This window comes from Pinus tabuliformis, chromosome 6 (assembly GCF_031772625.1).
Source record: "Pinus tabuliformis cultivar Carrire ecotype Pingquan chromosome 6, CPIR1, whole genome shotgun sequence".
Classification (NCBI taxonomy): domain Eukaryota; kingdom Viridiplantae; phylum Streptophyta; class Pinopsida; order Pinales; family Pinaceae; genus Pinus; species Pinus tabuliformis.
The window spans coordinates 1902282974-1902301998 of record NC_142292.1 but is presented as its reverse complement, the minus strand read 5'-3'; the positions used below and the strand labels follow the sequence as shown (position 1 = coordinate 1902301998).

Here is a 19025-nt window from a genome sequence, read left to right as displayed (position 1 = left end):
GAGGGGTCAACGTGTTTGAATCCGACACTCGAATCCCCGTATCCTACGAATCCCGAATCCCCGTGTCAAGTGACTTAGTTGATAAAAAATCAAGATAATCTTTTCTACGCTTTCTTCTCTTACGTATAGTTTTAAAGATATTTGGAAAGATTCTCTTCTGACTTTATCATGCACTTTTTATCAATAATGTAGAATGTTTTTATATATATGAATATTCTCCTTTAAAATTTACATCTAACTATTTTTTTTCACTAGAATCATTGAAATTTCAATGGCCAAGGGCCTAACCGAAAATGGAGAAACTCCAAACTCTGAGCGAAACACTTCAATTACACAACAACAAAGTTGGCGAGAGGTTGATGGCCAAAGGCCTGGTGATCAGCCAACGTGGCTCTGATACCAATGTAGCGAACAAAGTTTGTATACTCAGAGGAATGCTCTGATACCAATGTAATGACCAAAAGTCGTATACGCAGCGGAAATCTTTAAAATACTTCAAAGATGTAAATGTCCATTGTAAGACATGTAACTGTATATTGAATATTGTATATTGAATTGATGTAAGATATGAGATTATTACAAATGAGAATGAGGGCTTGCTTATATACCCTAAGCAGGTGCCCTTTCATGAATGGTCATGTCTCTAAAACATGCCTCTTCATTACTAACTAACCATTAGTTAATTAATTATTATTTATTTTATAATATTTATATTTATATTTATTATTTTTATATGGATTATATTTACAACAGAGGACTTCATAGTTAGAAATAATAATGGACATGAATTTGTCCATTCAAAGCTACATGGTTTTAACTTTTGACAGATACAATTTCTTTGTTATTCCATTGTTATATAGACTACAGATGCCTTGTGCCTGAGCTTTTAGGGCTATTCCAAAAGTATTGTCACCGAGCTAGGAGAGCTCTAGATCTTCTAGTCCCTTGGTGATGCTTGATAGACATATGGGTGGCTCAGTTTGAGTGGGGATTCTTGACCTTCGATTAGTATTGAAAGATCTGAGCATACTGAGTGATTAATGAGTATAGTAAAAATCAATATCATTGAAATGGGTGTCCAACATTAACTGGCAACTTTTAAAACAGACCACATATTGAATTTCAAAAAATTCTCTTGCATGCTAATTTATCATTTAAAGCAGATAAATGTATAAAAGGGAGAGAATGCAACACACCTTTTAAACGGTCATCTGGATAAGCAGGGACATCGAAGTACACTAATCCTCTTCGATATAGACCCCGTATGATTTCAGGATCAAACAACACAAATGAATTTGCTTCCTCTTTGCAGATTTTATCTATTGTTGACATCTCCTCCTCTGTGAGTTTCTATTTTAGACAAAGCATGATCAAAGAATTTAAAATTCAAAAAAAAAACAAAAGAAAACTCACAAATATTTGGTTTTCACTTTCCAGAGCCATCAACGTTAAATAAGCCAAAGAAGTTGATGTTGTTCCATATGCTTTGTAAGGCTTGAAAACTATCACACCAATGTTATCATGCAGAAGTATGAATGGCACATAAACTTAATAATACCTTGCAAGAAATACTATCAATGAGTAATATGTGCAGACAAGAAGAAGAAAATACCTACAAATGCAAACTCTGCTGGAGGAAATTCACAGATAAGTATACATAAAAAAAAGGAGTGCTAATGAGTAAATGGCGCTTCAAATAACCTCCAAAAGGTCAATAATTCATAACAATAACAGCTATTTTCAAAATAAATGAATGTCCTACCACCATGGCAACATGAATTATTTCATGGCAGCACCCATCCCACCATACAATTAGCTCATAAGCTCAATTTGATCCCACAAAAATGGGACTGCAGTCAACCTTGTAGAAGCAAAACCAATACTACAAGACAGGCTTTACCAAAAACTTAAAACGATATATAAAGGGATTCACTCATTAATAAAATGCAAGTAATAACATTTACAGGTATTCTCATCTCTGTCAGTTGTTTTTCTTGATATTGCAAGCATCACAATAAAGACTATAGACTACTGCAGGGGATAATCCAACTCACCCGAAATTCCTCCAAGGTAAAATTCACAAGACAGACACCCCACCATGGTTCAATTGGGAAGTCAACTGGCTGTGTTGGCAGCAACTCTTTGACTATTGATTTGTTAAGCTTCCACATAATTTTCTGTGGAATGTCACAGTCAAACAACATTGATCAGAGAAATCCCAATGAAACCAAATTGGACAGCTTCAATTTTCTAATAATCGCAATCTCTAGCTCAATATCAGTACCTAATAAAAACAAATTAAAATGAGCTCAGTGAGATTTAAGATTCTATTTTAAAAACTCTGTTAAAAATTGGTCTCAATCACCAGCACATTCTGCAGATTTTCATATAAAATTGGTTTGCTTAATGACTGTTATTGGCTTGATTGCTAAATGAGTGGAGTTCAAGTGCATTTAACCCAATGAAATATTAGTTTCTCTAACTCTTCAAGAAAGGGGTGCCAAACAAACTTATTTACATCTCATAGAGGTGCAAATTGTTAGTATTGGCATCCATACTATATCCTGCAGTAACTCCTCTGAGGTAGCACCTTCTTTTCGGTGCTTGACAAATTTGGCATATAGAATACTAGGTATGCAACCAAAAGATTCTGTTGCTTTGGATTGAATCAGCTATGCCTCACATTAGTAACTTGGGTAGGCAAACAATGGATTTCCTTCTTGCTTAAAAATTATGCCTTGCATAAGAAACAACAAATAGAAGAAAATTTAAAATTTAAAATTGAAGTTATTTTACCTCTATTACCCATCACCTGTGAGTAGTATGCATAAGAAAAAAAAAAATCTCTTGGATGGTCCTCAACCAGCAGTCACCATATAGCTCGATGTTCCATTTTTTCCACCACCTGAGCCAGCCATGTGGTCCCTCGCCCATTTGTTATGAATGTATGTTTGGAAGTGGGCCTCCCAACCCCAAAGGTATGACTTTTCATTGGTTGGATTGAGTAATTTTGTTTACTTTTCATGGGTGCTTTGTGGCATGGATTGGTGGGGGCTTTCGGCAGAAAGAGTGGGTCAGATCTGCGACCTTTTCTCCTCCACCTGATTTGGTGTTTAGCCTCGTATCCTAGTCTCGTGGTATCTCCTTTACTGGCCACTAGCTTTAGGGTTGGCACTACATTAGAAATCTCGACTTTGGTTGTGGTCCCGCTTCCTGGCACCATATACATCGCCCCCTTCTACTCATTTTGACCCCATTCAACATTTTCCCCGTCTAGGTCCACATGTGTCCATTGGGTCCTCATAGGGTTAGCCTCCCCTTCCCCTTGCCCACACCTTGGGTCGGGCCTAGAACAATGCCCTGAAAGTTGATGCAGCTAAAAGGAAAAGAAAAAACATAATTTGGCCACTATCAACAAGAAAATGTACCACAAAATGCAAAAGATGGCTGGAACATACAAAATTAGCAGGTGGGCAAAATCCAAACATAAGCTCTACCCCTCATATATGGCCATCACCCTAGTTCTTATGGGCCCTATATGAGCCCCCTCTTCACTAAGGAACCCATGATTGTCCCAGGTGGATGAAATGCCCCACCTTAAAAGGGGGTATCCATTGTTATATACCACACATCATGCTTTCATCACCTGGAGCCCCGAGCAATTATGAAGAAAAATCAATAAAAGGCAAAAGGCACATAAAGAAGGGTGGAAAAACAAAGGTCGGGGACTTACGTACCACGATTGCTCTCTCCTACACTCATATACCCAAGTGTGGGCTTCCCTCATTACAACTACCCTTTGTCCCATAACATGTGGCCTGGATCCTTCCCTTAAACCCCACTCTGTTCCATTATTACATCACTTGCCACCTTCCACTTAGTGCATGTACCATGGACATGTCACCTCCTTTAAAGGCCAAAACCACTTAATAGGGCCCTTGGTTAAACCCCTTATTGAACATGGAGACACTTGTACATGAGAAAGCCCACTATGGAAGGGCATGCCACCATGAAGTGCCTCATTGATTCCATGATTTGTAAACCCTTTTACTTGATTATTCTAATGATTTGTTGTATTGGAGGGCAAGGGGATGCATTGGATCTTATGTAGGATTGCATGTGGGTCTCCATTTGGGGCTTTGTCTCCCTATGCAGGGTCCTAGCCCTCCAAAGGGCCACAAAAGAACTTGTAGGGTGAGCGTTGATAGCCATGGGCTTCCACCATACCAGAGATTACTTCATGGATCCCCAACATTGCTCATTGATTGCTCGTGTTCCACATTTTGGATGCGGATGATGCACCCGGTTCACTATGCCCAGCCAGCTCCACAGTTGCACCATACACTTGGCAGGTGTTCCAGGTTCCCGAGGATGTCTCCTGCTGCAGAGGGAGGGCTTATCCCATCATCCTAGCTCTTATAGATAGTCAACAGGCATTTTCGATCCAATTGGAGACCCATGAGGATGTCCACGTCCCTCCACACCCACTTGGGGAGTACCACGGGAAAACAAGGGGCCAAACCCCTTGTCCACTATGATGGGAGTCCAGTTTCACATCATGGCACCATTTGGACTTTTATTACGCCTCCTCAAAGGCCCAACAACTTACTATGTTGAGCACTTTGTCCTCTTGAGAGGCTTATCTTTACATTATTGAGCTATTTGATGGGCTTGTCACCAAAAGTAATGTTATTATGCACATTATTTTATTTTAGGGGCTCAATTAGGCCAATTTAGCTAAATCGAATTCATTAGAGTGTATAAATAGAAGAGAGATGATTCATTTTCATCATCATCATTGGGATTGGGTTATTAGCTCTTGTGAGATTTTCGCTATTCCTTTTGGAGGATGAGTTTGGATGTTATGGATGAATTTTGATGTTTGGATATCTCTCTCTTGTCTTAGAGATTCATTATTGGCATAATATGATGATTGGATATACTCCTTTGTACATGTAAGTGTTATTTTCATGTTTATTCTTATCATTTACTTTTGTCACATGAATGTTGCTGGGATTTTTACTATACAAGTCTGAAATTTAGTGCTTTTCTATAATAATTGGTGGAAATGGTCATCTTTTATAGTGTTGCATCATGTCATGGGCCATGTATGAATGGGTGAATGTTCCTAGAGATAATTTGTGTTAATTGCATCTCGATAAGTCATCAACTATTGCAAATAGAAGTATAAACTCCTTGAAATAGTTGCCCTCATGCCATGCGAAGTTGTTTGAAGGCCTTCTTGATTGGGTGAACTCTTTCCAAACCATAAATTCTCCTTGACCCCATCTCTCCCAAAGAACAAGGAACTAATCCTCCATAGGTGATCACTTTCAAAGCTTACTTCTCTCACTTCTCCCTCTTTTTCTACGCCTAGCCTCCACAGGTCACTTAGGGCATCACTTTTCTCATGATTTAGCCATCCAAAAAAATCGATATCTTGCCCACAACATCGTTGGTGTGTCTTCTAGAGGCCCTCAAATTTCACGAAATTTTGACAGTGGGACCTTAAGATATTTCAAGCCCCGGCTCAAAGATCAATTTTTTCCCTTGGTTTCCCATTGCCTAGTGACCTCATTGGGATCCTAGCATTAAATCATCAAAGGAAGGTTCTTTCTCTGATCCCCTCCCCTTCCCTAATTAGGTCAAGTACATCATTGGTTGATCAACTCCATATCCTTGACCTAATTTTGGTCCACTTGGCTTCTTGTGGTCCCGTAATTTGTTGACTCCAATTCCACAAATATCACTTACAAGCCAAGCATTCATAAGGCCTTTTGAGTCTAGGGGCTTCCTTGATAAGACATATTGTCAAACCCTAGCCTCAAGAATCCTTTTAACCCTTCCTAGAGAACCTACCACCTTTCTTTCCAAGCAAGAAAGCCATACAATTAAGTCTCTTATGAATAGGCCTTGGGAATCACCTTTCATCCTTCCATTGATATATTCATCATTATGATTCCTCATATACCAGGTCTCCTCCCATCGGTAAAAGTTCGTAAAGACCAGGGAGCCTTAGCTGAGGTAACAGTGGGATATTGCTCCATTATTGCCCTTGACCTAGTAGTTTCCCTATAGGATCTCATCCTAGGACCCCTGTTAGTTTGAGCTGTAACAGCCTCCAAAAGTCAAGTTGGCTCCTCCAAAAGATCAAGTCGACCCAGCATCTAAACACACCAATTCAGGCTCATTTGATGACTATATAAAGGCAATTTGACTAGAATAGTCCAACGTTGACTAAGCATCTTTCATCTATGTTTGACCTTTGTTCAACTTCGCACGTGTGGGAGCAAACCGAAGTTTTCTATGTATCTTTTTGGGCAGTCCAAATTTTGAGGAAAGTACAGGAGGCCGACATTTCTCAATTTGACCTGGGCTTGTTTGTTAGGCAGTTTGACTTTATTTGACTAGAAAAATCAAATTGTTTCTCTTGTTGAATTGGACAATTTCTCTAAGAAAAGGTTATTGGAATTTTCCCTAGAAACAGGTTTTCCCAGGGTAAAAATTAGTGTCTCTTGTGTTTGGTTGTCTCTTTATGATCCTTTGTCATTACTGTTTCTATTGTTAAGATCTTATGTGTAATTGCCTAATGATAAAGGTGAACACAAGAAGGATTAAATTAATAAATCATTAGAAGTAATTATCAAATTAGAAGGTCTTGAAAAATCAACATGGCATCAAGGCATGGGTGAAAGAACAGCCTTGAAGAAGCCAGCTTGTTTCAAACTATCCTCTAGGACTTGTTATCACGTAAATTACTCTAGCCCTTCTCATTAATTCAAAGATCATCCCTAGAGGAAGTCCTTGTCCAGTCTCTGCTTGTGAAAGAAGAATGAATATTATAGTTAGAGGGCCAAAGCCCTAAGTTCTAGATTAATAAGGCCTTAGTCCATCTATTAAAAGGCCGAAGGGCCTCAGGACTAAGCCACAGAAGAGGCCGAAGAAGTGCCTCAGTTAGTACAAAGTGCCTCAATCCGAAGTGTCGCAGTCAATCTGAAGTGCCTTAGTCAATCCAAAGTACCTTAGTACGAAGTGCCTTAGTTAGTCTATATATCACATCAATAAGCTAACTCTCTACGTTATCTATCATAGATTTATTTATAATCTAAAGTGACATTCCAAAGGTGAATGTCATTTGTCATCATCGTTTGTGATACATTAGCAATGTATATTGTATGGCTCAAAGTTTGAAATTCTAGTCACAATAACAAAAAACAATTCTCTCAATGTAAATAAATGACTCTGTTGCATAAGGTTTTCATGTAAAATGTTACTTTATCCTAGTAATCCAAGCACGCTACAATGCGGGGATGTTTGGATGATAAGGATGAGGCCTATTTTGTGAATATGACATGATTGCAGCCCAGAATACAAAAGTCTATTCTTTTCACATCAAGGCAGTCAAAAATGAAATGAAGAGTGGGATCATCGTCTTTCCTGAAGAAACTCTCTCTCTCTATTATTGAGGATCTGGAATAGTTGAACTCTCTACACACTTTGAAACCGGATTCGTTGTGTGAGGGCCACGTGTCCAAATCCGGCGAATCAGATTCGATCAACCTAATTCATGTCTAGATTTCGTGACACCTCGTGTCTGAATGGGACATGATTGAATCCGGATCGTGTCCCGTTCAGACACATCGTCTCACAAAATCCAAACACAAATCCGGCAAACCGGGACCTGCGCGGCCATAAAAGGGCGGAAATGCCTCTATTTTGTATCATTTCTTTTGCAAGAGGTGAGCAGTGGGTTTGCTGTTAGGAGTTTGGAGCAAGGAGCCAAGGGTTTGGAGTGTTTTCAAGGAGATTCAAGTAACAAGTAAATGCATTTCCTCTTTATTTTTTTTCACTTGTATTACAACAGTTTGTATATGCATTTCTTTTACAAATTTGTGCATGTTTTGTTTATTTTTTTTACAGTATTCATGACTCAATCAAGGGCAGCAGGTAGGGGGCAAAGGAAGGAAAAGAATGTCCCCATTGGAGATGCCCCTCCTCCCCCAATTTCATCAGAGTTTGCTGCAAGTAATGTTGAGGGAAGACTTCCTACTAAAGGTAACATTGAGAAATATCCCTTGTGGAAATATGTCACAAGAGAGGATGAGCCAAGCAGCAAGGGGAAGGGAGGAGGCAATGTGAATTAGAGATGCAACTTTTGCCACAATACTTTCACAAGCACATATTTTCGTGTGAAAGGCCATTTGTTGGCTTTACCAGGTTGTGGAGTTGGAGCTTGTACACAAGTTCTTTTACCAAAGAGGAAAGAAATGGAAAAAGAGTTCATTGTTGGTATGGCAAATGTGGTTGCAAAATCAAAAAAAAACCGAGAATGATGACCCCCTTCCATTTTTTAGGAAAGGCAGCAACAAATTTCCATTTGAGAGTTCTATTGGGGGACAAGCAGCAAAAAGAAAGACAATTTCACTTGGTCCAATGGACAGGATTTTTCAAAAAGAGAAACGGGAAGAGCTTGATCTCACCATTTCCTTTTTTTCCTATCAAAACTTCATATCCTTTAATGTTGCACGTTCACCTCTATTTATTGAGATGTGTCAATCTCTAACTCACCGGTCTCCATCATGGTATGTGCCTCCTAGTTCAGAGAAGCTGAGAACCACATTGTTGACGAAGGGAAAAAAACAAGTGCAAAAAATGCTTGAGCCTATTAAAGCATCATGGTCAAGATCTGGGGTTAGCATTGTTTCTGATGGATGGACAAATCCAACACGACACCCACTCATCAACTTCATGGTGTCTTCCTTGGATGGTCCAGTTTTCTTGAAAGCAGTAGATACACTTGGAGAATACAAAGATGCACGATATATGGGTGAGTTGTTTATTAAAGTTATTGAAGATGTATGTGTTGATTCTTGCGTGCAAATCATTAAAGATAATGCACCTGTTTGCAAGGTTGCTGACATGATTATGGAAGCTAAATATCCACAAGTGCTTTGGACACCTTGCATTGTCCATTCATTGAACTTAGCACTGAAATCCATTGCTTCTGATGTGCTTTGGATTGGTAACATTATTGAGGATCCACGGCATATCTGTAACTTTGTACAAAATCATAAAAATTCCCTCACTATCTACAGGGAGTACAGCAATCTATCATTGTTGAAGATTGCGGATACACGGTTTGCCTCTTCATTCATCATGTTGAAGAGGTTGAGGGAGGTCAAGACACTCTTGGGGCCATGGTTATTTCAAATTTTTGGCCTTTTTGGAGAAAGACAGAACAACTAGCCTCTAAAAGAGTGAAGGACGTAGTGCTAGATGATGCTTGGTGGGAGAGGGTAGATTTAATTACTCAGATCATGGACCCTATCATTTCTTTGCTTCGATTTGCAGATACAGACAAACACATCCTAGGTAAGGTTTATGAGGGATGGGATTCCATGACTGAGTCTGTGAGGAGCATTATTCTACAGAGTGAGTGCCCCGAGTATGAGACATCACCAGAGGCCTTCTGTGGTACTATACAGGATATTATTGTCAACAGATGGGACAAGAATTGCACACCTTTACATTGTTTGGCTCACTCATTGAACCCAAAATACTACAGCCATGAGTGGCTGAATGGTGGACCTTCCCGCAGATTCCCTCCTCACATGGATGGTGAAATCTCACAGGGGAGGAAAGATGCATTTAGGCTGGTTTTTCAGGATAGAGAATTGCTTGATGAGGTGGAGGATGCCAATGCAGAGTTTTCCACTGGCACTGATCGATTTGCAGGATATGATGTGATTAGAGACAGGGGGGCAAAGAAGCCCTATTCTTGGAGGGCAAATCATGGGGCAACAAGCCCTCCTCTACATAAGTTAGCCATGAGGCTCCTCTCTCAGGTGAATTCATGCTCTTGTTGCGAGAGGAATTGGAGCACATACCGGAATTTGTAGTGTTAAGAAGAGCAGGCTTGAGTAGTCCAGGGCAGAGACAATGGTGTATGTGCACACCAACCTTCGGCTTATTTACAGGCAGAGGGAAAAGTGATTGAAGGGAAAGACAAAGATGTGGGATGTCTTTCCTGATGATAAGGGTCTGGACAGCAGTGTTGAGTTGGCATTGGCCAACATGGATCTCAATGATCCAGTGCTAAAGCCTATTAGATTTGATGATGGTGATATTGTAGAGGGGTCATCCTCCACACCAACAGATGCAGAGACAACTATGGATACAGAGAGGAGGAGGATGTAGAGGAGAGCAGTGGTGACCATGATGATGAGGACAGTGATGCTGATTCTAATGATGATTATGAGGATTGATGACTCATGAGTCATGGGCTACCTACTGCCTTGAGGCTTGTATACCTGTAGTTGTTTGATATTTTCTATTTCTATTTGCCATTGGCATTGTACTACCTATGTAACACATTTTGATTTTGATGACTTAATGAGAAAACTACAATTGTCAATGTTTTTATCTTACTATCTTGTCTTTCTCCCATTAGATCATTGATGAATTGAATATATATTATGATTTATCATTTATGAATTTAGAATGTATGTTTCATTGATTTATCATTTATGTGACATGTATTTGAATTTTGTATGTACTATGCATGCTATAATGTTACTAACTTACTTTGTAAACATTAAAACTTACATCTAGATGAAGATCTATGTTTGAAATCAATGAATTTGTATCAATAATGAGAATTTATGTAAGGAATATCTAATTTTTAATATATATATATATATATATATATATAATAAAATAATATATAATGTATCCGAACGTGTCATGTTCCGGGGGGTCAACGTGTCTGAATCCGACACTTGAATCCCCGTATCCGACGAATCCCGAATCCACGTGTCAAGTTACTTAATGTGAACTCTCTCTCTCTCTCTCTATCTATAAACCCTAAAAAAGATTTGAAGGTTATAGAAAGCCCTACGGTTTGGGGATAAAACCCTAGAGCTAGACCTAGATCGATGTTTCCAAGAATGAAAGTAAAGCAACATGTTTATGATGAGGATAGGGATGATGAGCTTACAGATCGATTTCAATGTATTTTGCAAGAAGGCAAGTATTAAGAGGGAGTTGAAAATTCCCTCCAATCCTCGAAACAAAAGATAAATACCATATATATCTTTTGTTCTTGATTATTGTATTATTATTAGTTAACCTCTTGTCCTTGCATCCTTTGCTTGGTTATAATGTTTCTTCCATAACCTCCTAGTGAGGATTGCATGTACATCATGAAGGTTCCCAAGGCCCTGACAGTGAATCGAAGCATCAAGAAGAATGAAACAAAGTTTGTGGAAAGAGGATTCTCCCAAAATCAGTGATTTGTGTTCAAGAGGGAAAAATTGTACTGACATTTATAATCGTACCTAATGATCAAAAGAGCTCCTAGTTTAGAGGGAACGGGCAGGCCAGCAAGTTTGAATGATTCCATAATGGAGGAAATTGTGTTGAAGAGAAGTCAGTGGTGACTTCCAAGTGGATCTACAAGATGAAGTATGTGGTAGATGGCAACAGATAGATGATACAAAGCAAGATTCGTGAGGATTCTCCCAAAAAGAGACAAAGGTCTATGAGGAGACATTTGCTCCAATTGTCAAGTGCACTTCTATCATAACTATTATTTTTGTTGCTTCTATTATGGCTAGGAAATTACATCAAATAGGTGTGGAGATCATTTACCTCAATGGATAGTTGAGGAAGAAGAAGTGTACATAGAGCTACCTTACGGCTTTAACGTACATGAGAGGGAATCTCATGTTTGCAGACTAAAGAAGGCTTTGTACATACCTCGAGCATGATATTCATAGATGGATGGATATTTGATGAGTCTTTGTTGATCTTGTTATCATGTGACTTGTTTCTGACGAGAGCAAAAGGACTCATGTGATAGAGGGAGTAGCATTAGCAAGAGGATTTGCTTACATGATAGGAGTACTCAAGCCCTGCTTCAATGTTTGAGGAAGTTGACCTCTGAGTTCAAGATGAAGGATCTTGGTTGGATACATTACTTCTTGGGACCAGAAGTATCACAAAAGCTGAGTGAGATCATCGTTGTTCCAAGGAAGCATATTATTATGATCCTTCAAAGATTTGGGATGATGGATAGCTTGTCCATGGACACTCCCATGGTAACTAATCTGAAGAAGTTGAATGGTAGAGGGAGCAGCCAGGATTACCACAACAGAATTTTTCAGTGTCAAAAAAACCACCCAATCAAGGTGACCATAAAGTATATTTGGCACATGTGTTGCAGTATCGGCCTGGTACAGTTGGATATGGATTGAAATGATGAAGTACAATTGCAAGAATATATAGATTCAGAGAGTGCACAAGAGCACATCAAGATGATGATCCAGCTTGGGATCTGTTATAATGAGCAGGAAGCTGACAGCACTACTAAAGCAAAATATATTGCAGCTTGTTCAGCAAGTTGTGAAGCAATGTGGCTTCGAAAGCTACTCGTAGAATTGTTTTTGATCAAGTGCAGGAGACGACCGTGATGACAAGTCAAAGCACATCGAGATCATGTTACCACCACATTTGGGACATGGTACAAGAAGAAGCAGTGAGGCTCTTGCGCATTTCTATAGACAAGCAGGTTGTTGACATTCTCACAAAGCCTTTGCCCAAGTTAAAGTTCGTATACTTCAAGGACAAGCTTGGAGTGGTTGAGAATGCTTCCCTTGGTTAAAGGAAGTGTTGATGTTGTAGCATCAAGCGTTTGGGCTTTATGAGCCTACATGGAGGTGAGGCCGACCTTGACAATTTGCATATGAGTGGTGATAAACACAAAAACACTTTTCTCCTTATCCAAATTTGATGATCTTTAGGCCAATTTTGGTCCTCTCAAAAAGAAGAATTCAATGCAATAATCATCTCCATCAAATGAGTTGTCCAAAGTGGAATTTGGCCCTAGTTTCCAATTTTAACACTTGGTAAATACACTGAACTCTACCTCGGAAGATGATGAGAATATTCTTTAGACAACTTCAATCAAACTCAGGTCCACTATGATGAAACCCTTACTGAAAATAGTCCACAAAGTTTACTTGTTAGTTCTCAGAAGAACTCAAATTTGATACCTCCTATTCTAGATTTTGAATGGGTCCCATCCTATACAAATGTGACCTTAACAGAGTTTGAAAATCTCTTCTTGAAGCACATCAAATCATATATGGAAGATGGATCCAAATTTCAGAAGCTCTGTGCTATCTGAATTGCTCTCGTGCCTGAGAAAGGAATCAACATAGTCCGAGTGTTTGAAGGCATTATAAGCTGAGTTGAAAGAAGAACCGGATCACCTGTACCAATTTCTAGGCTGAAATATTTCAGAGGATCTGATTTAAAATCTTACTCTCTTAGAGATGAATCCATCAAAATCTGGGCACAGGTATTATGAGAAAGATATATAAGAAGTTCCATTCTAAAGAAAGCTGAGAACCATAAAAGAGAAAGTCCTAACAGCTATTAGGCTTGTTCTAAAGGAAAATATTCAAGCTTCAACGTATATCAGTAAGAAGGCCGAGACCTAGTCTTGAGGCAAAGATACTTACTCAATTCGAGCAGGCTCTGTCATCCATAAAGCCGACATTGGAATAGTCCTACTGTCAGTGTGACAAGAAGCCGACTCCTATTTTGAAGATCTTCTCAAAGCCTCATCTGTACATGTATGAGCAGAGCAGAGATTGAGTTGAAGACACATTGGTAGATAATTGAGAAGGAATGGTCTCCCTAGAAGCTCAAAGACTTGAAGCCATCATAAAGTCAAGAATAGAAATTCACTTTTGAAAAATCACTTCAAGAGAAGCAGAAACCTGTACAGTAAAGTTTCTTGGTTACCTCATAGGTATATGTGGCATCAGTCACTCAAAGATGTATGGCATCTCCATGTAGGATGGTCTCGGGTCAGTACAGTATATGAATGTATATAAGTGCATGGCAAGATCTAACAGTACAGTAGATATATGTGACTTCTCTGCTTTATATGTATGGCACCTCTACACTGTTTCTCAATATATATTCATTGAGCTGGCATTGTATATAGAGCAGTGAAATCCCCTATGACCGTATATTCAGGCTACAAAGCTCAAGCAATATGGTATCAGGAATCCTATACAAGAATGATGACACAGTGATGTAGCTGCAATATCCTCGCTCTAAGATATCAGTGCTTCTGCTATTATTAATCACTGTATTGTCTGGCCAGTATTGATTTTGTTCAACAGTGTCAGCACATATATAGATACACAGTTTAAACTTCTTAGTTGAGCCGACCTATAGAACTTTATGTAAAAATTTGGTTACATTGGAAAGAAAGAAATTTACAGGCATCAAGCAGTATCGATTCTCATTCAGTTTTGACAAGAATCAGTCATTTCCCTTGAAGCCCTATAGTAGCAACATTAAAAGAAGCAGTCCTGAAAGTGTATAAATCTGAAGATTGTTTTCAGACCTCCTTTATGACAGAAATCACTACGCTTACTCTCCACACATTACATAACTGATAACCTTAAAAGTCAGTTTGGACCCTCCGTTAGCCTGCAAAATAAGTCAAGTTGTATTGAACTGTGTTCACAGTCTTTTATCTCCATCATTTAATGGTAAGCAGCAGAACCTAGAGGGCAGAAGTCAGTTCTTCTCATTAACTATTTGCCACATTCTTCTGCAATAATTTGAACATTGGAAGAAATTCAGTACATCAGATAATATTTTGTGGCTGAGAAATTACTTGGCATAATTTGGATTCTCTTTGATCTATCTAGAATATGTTAAAATCAGGCTAGAGCTCTGGATTCGTGGCATAATCAGACTTGGAAATCATTCCCAAGCTAAATTCAAAGTAAGTCCCTCGGTATCTTTACAATGTCAGTCATACTTGTAATATTAGTAACAAGGCTCCATTGATATACTGTTGTTGAGATCTGTCAATTTAACAGACAGAGCAGTTGAGAAAGTTTACCTGTGTATTGTTGAGGTTTGGTATGATAATGTCTCATCTTAAAGATGAGGAGCAGATTGATAAAACACTGGATTTCCAACTGAAGCAAGAATTCAGAGGGAGCTATATGAATGACTTTGGCACCTGAACCTCAAGGTCTATAGCAGTAAAAGGGACAAGTTACAGGTGGCTCAATGATTATGTTTTGGCAAGGTCACTTTCTCTATACTTAGAGGGAGTTATGGACAAACCATGTTGGTTGGATTTCTGATTGATGACCCTCTCATTTATCAATGTAAGAGAGAGTTGACTTTTAAAGTCAAGAGAGAAGACCTAGCCCTAATGCACTATTTCCTGCACTTAAAGGTCTGATGAGATGGAGAAGTTACTGGTCTGCATATGTATATCTTCTGGGATCCCTGGTGTTGTTGATAAACACTCTATCAGTCATATGCCTCACTATGAAGACTCTGAGTCAATCTATGGATGAGCCTCATATATTTGATAGCTGTTGATTGAGATATCTATGAGATTCTATTATCTATAATTTGAGGTACACTGCTGAAATCTAAGATTCCATGAATATTCTGATGTTGGCTTGGTTAACAGTGTGATGAATGGAAAGAGCATATCTAGTGCTATATCTCTTGATTCGGTTGCTCTGAAAGCACTATCGAGGCTGAATGTATATAGCAGCAAGTATGGCTTATTATGAAGACAATTGGTTGAGGAAGCTCTTCAGTGAGCCATTTGAGCATGTGCTGGTAACCACCGTTGTATATTGTGATATTATTGAGTGGAATTCATTTTCAGAGAATCCATGTTCCACAACAGCTCCAAGTATTGGGTACCACTTTCTTTTGATATGATACATTGAAGAGTTATCAAGCTCCATCATTGTTGGTTGGATGAGCAGATTACTCTTATAGCCTCTAGGTAAGGTCAAGATTATCTTTCTTGAGAGACGCTGGGAGTTGTGGCAGGACCCTTTTATGAGGGTCTCGCTGGAGTTGGACATTGAGCTCCGGGAGATCCTAGGGGCTTGGGGTACTTCTTGGACCTATGACCGACCATAGGGTGAGTGGTCCACCTTCCCTTATAGGTGCACTATGTACAGGGTGAGTGGTTCACCTTCCCCTACGATTGATGATATATGCATACGATGAGTGGTTCACCTTCTGCTATGGCATATGAGCAGGATGAGTGGTTCACCTTCTCTTGTGGATACCCTAATGAGAAATGCACATACGCATCTGTCGATTGTCACATATGGGTGTTACGAATAAAATATATATAAATAAAATAAATATAAGTAATGAGGATAATTGTAATAATAATTAGTTAATTAGTAATTAGGTTGAAGAGGCATGTCTAAATGGGGCATGACTCTCTATGAAGAGGCACCTGCCTAATATATAAGTAGGCCCCTCACTCTCATTGCAAAATCATTCTTATTCATACAATTAATATGTATTCTTGTATCTCAATGGAGATTTTTATATTCCAAGTCTTTTGGTGTATTTAACATGAAGAACGAACTTTGTTCGTTTCATTTGGTATAAAATAAATATAAGTAATGAGGATAATTGTAATAATAATTAGTTAATTAGTAATTAGGTTGAAGAGGCATGTCTAAATGGGGCATGACTCTCTATGAAGAGGCACCTGCCTAATATATAAGCAGGCCCCTCACTCTCATTGCAAAATCATTCTTATTCATACAATTAATATGTATTCTTGTATCTCAATGGAGATTTTTATATTCCAAGTCTTTTGGTGTATTTAACATGAAGAACGAACTTTGTTCGTTTCATTTGGTATCTGAGCAGTTCGGTCCTCTAGGTTATTTAATTGTTGCAAAGAGCCACCTTCTATGATCAAGGTCTTTGGCCGTCAAATTCGTCCACGTCGTTGTCGTTAAAGCGTTTTGCTACCATTTTCTGGAAACAGGAAACTCGTATCGTACGGCCTAAAAACTCGTTCCGGCCGTACTAGCCCGTTTCACGCTAGGAAAACGTGGCCAATACGGCCGGAAACAAATTTTCAGGTCGGACAGCAAAGTTTCCAGTTAACACTTGATGTTTTATTTTATTTTTTCGCTTCTAATTTTTTATTCGGAGACTAAAATATCTTCTGGATGCTTCTAGATGTCTCCCTCAAGTTCTAAAAAAGAGGATTTTTTTGAGTGGGGCGGCCTAATGTTCAAGCCTATGGCCCTAGTGTTGATATGCAATTCATGGTAATGTCAAATTCTTAGTAAAAGTGGCATTCTCCTTTATCTTTCATTTTCATCCTTCTACTTAAATTTTTAACATTACTTAAATTGGATTTTGTCATATACTAGGGTATGGAACTTGTATTTAATCAAGAGAACCAAGCCCTCTATGCTGGGGAGACTCCCAATAATCAAGAGCACCTAGGGTACTAGGGTATGGAACTTGTATTTAATCAAGAGCACTAAGGTCATTCGACTATGTAGGAGGAGACTCCCAATCAAGCACGAGACAAGGAATTAGAAATTTCTCGTGGCTAATTTTGGATATTGCTATTTTCATTATATGATCATTCATGAGTAAATGTGATGTAAATTTAGAGATTTATAGTTTATACATTGACAATTCACAATTTAATCATAATGTAATAAATTAGAATGTATCATGTATGCTTTATGATTGCGCATATTTCTTCAATGTCCTAATATATATATATATATATATATATATGTGATTTAAAAAGTTAAAAACAAAATAAAATAAAATAAAAAGAAATCAACATTCAAAAAAAGGATTTATAAAAAAATCATATAAAAATTATAAAAAAAAAAAGTGGAAAGAAAAAATAAATAAATCAAAAGTTATAAAAAAATTAAGAAAAGGAAGTTTATACATATAAAAATAAAAATAAAAATCAACGCTCAGCCGCACCCAGACAGACAACTGCTACCGATATCCATTGCTATTTTTTGTTGATCCTGAAATCGACCCGTTGAGCTGCCAATTTGATAAATCACCACGTCGAACCACCGATCTTGTTCAAGTCGTTTTCCTCTGCTCGGATCCCTTCAGTCGTCATTGGTTTCCACTCAAACACCCATTCACGTTGTCACTCGAGCCACATCAACACAGTCACAACCAATTGCGGCTAGCTGATTGTTGTCATCGTAGTGTTGCCACCGTTGCCTACTCCACCGCTCTGCAAAGACGTCCTTACAAGTTTCTATCACCGATTTTCGTTCCATAAATTCGCACCTATGTGAAGCTCAAACCCTCTTGAAGTGCATAAACTCAAATCCGTTGAGTATTCCAAGTCTGTTGGTGCAATAGAAAATTGAAGGGTTGCTCAAATTGAATGGTGAACATTGTGACCATGTCATATGAAAAGACGTGACTTTTATATTAAGTGTGGTGACATCATAAAAGCTTATATTAAGTGTGACTTTTATATTAAGTGTGGTGACATCATAAAAAATTATATTAAGTGGGACTTTTATATTAAGTGGTGTGACATTATAAAAGTTGAGATAAGTGGGGTGACAATATAAAGGTTCTTACCAAAAAGAAAATAAATATTAGAATATATATATAAATATATAAAAAGTTAAAAGGAGTGAACTGAAACTATTATTATAGTAAGATAATAAAGTTATTAAGAAAGGGGTCTTAATATAAAGAAAGGCATACATATATAGTAGAGTTTGAAGTCTTAACTAAAGAAAGGAAGGGTCACTAAGTGAATAAAATAAAATATTTTACTTTCAAATATAAAATATTTGAGGAAAGGAAATACAAGGGGTTGAAAAATATAGCCAGAAATAGACTTAAAAAAAGGGCCATTTTAAAATCTTAAAGCTCATTCGAAAAAAGAAAAATGGAAACTAGCGAGGGAAAAATTCCTAAAACCTTTAGTAAATGTGTTGATACACTATTTAAAATCAAAGGATCACTAGCAGGAAGAGATATCATAATCTCTATCAATCCTACTGAAAGAAGTAATTATGTTAGTCCTAAATGTGCTAACCAATTGGTGATTCCTGAATCAAATATAGTTGAAAAGATTTTTGTTGACACGGGTGACAAACAATACGACATAAGCAATCTACACCTAAGTATTGGAGATT

The 19025-nt window shown here is 38.1% G+C and overlaps 1 protein-coding gene across 1 annotated transcript in view; it reads right to left on the bottom strand.

Annotated features, from left to right (window-relative positions):
- Positions 1-19025, bottom strand: part of LOC149266793 (FAM91 carboxy-terminus protein) — a 177223-nt gene that overhangs the window by 118834 nt on the left and 39364 nt on the right. The window contains exons 5-6 of the mRNA XM_089409113.1: positions 2055-2177; positions 1197-1350 (exon numbers count right to left, since the gene is read on the bottom strand). Of these exons, the coding sequence (XP_089265239.1) occupies positions 1197-1350; positions 2055-2177 (277 nt within the window). The remainder of the gene's footprint in view (positions 1-1196; positions 1351-2054; positions 2178-19025) is intronic.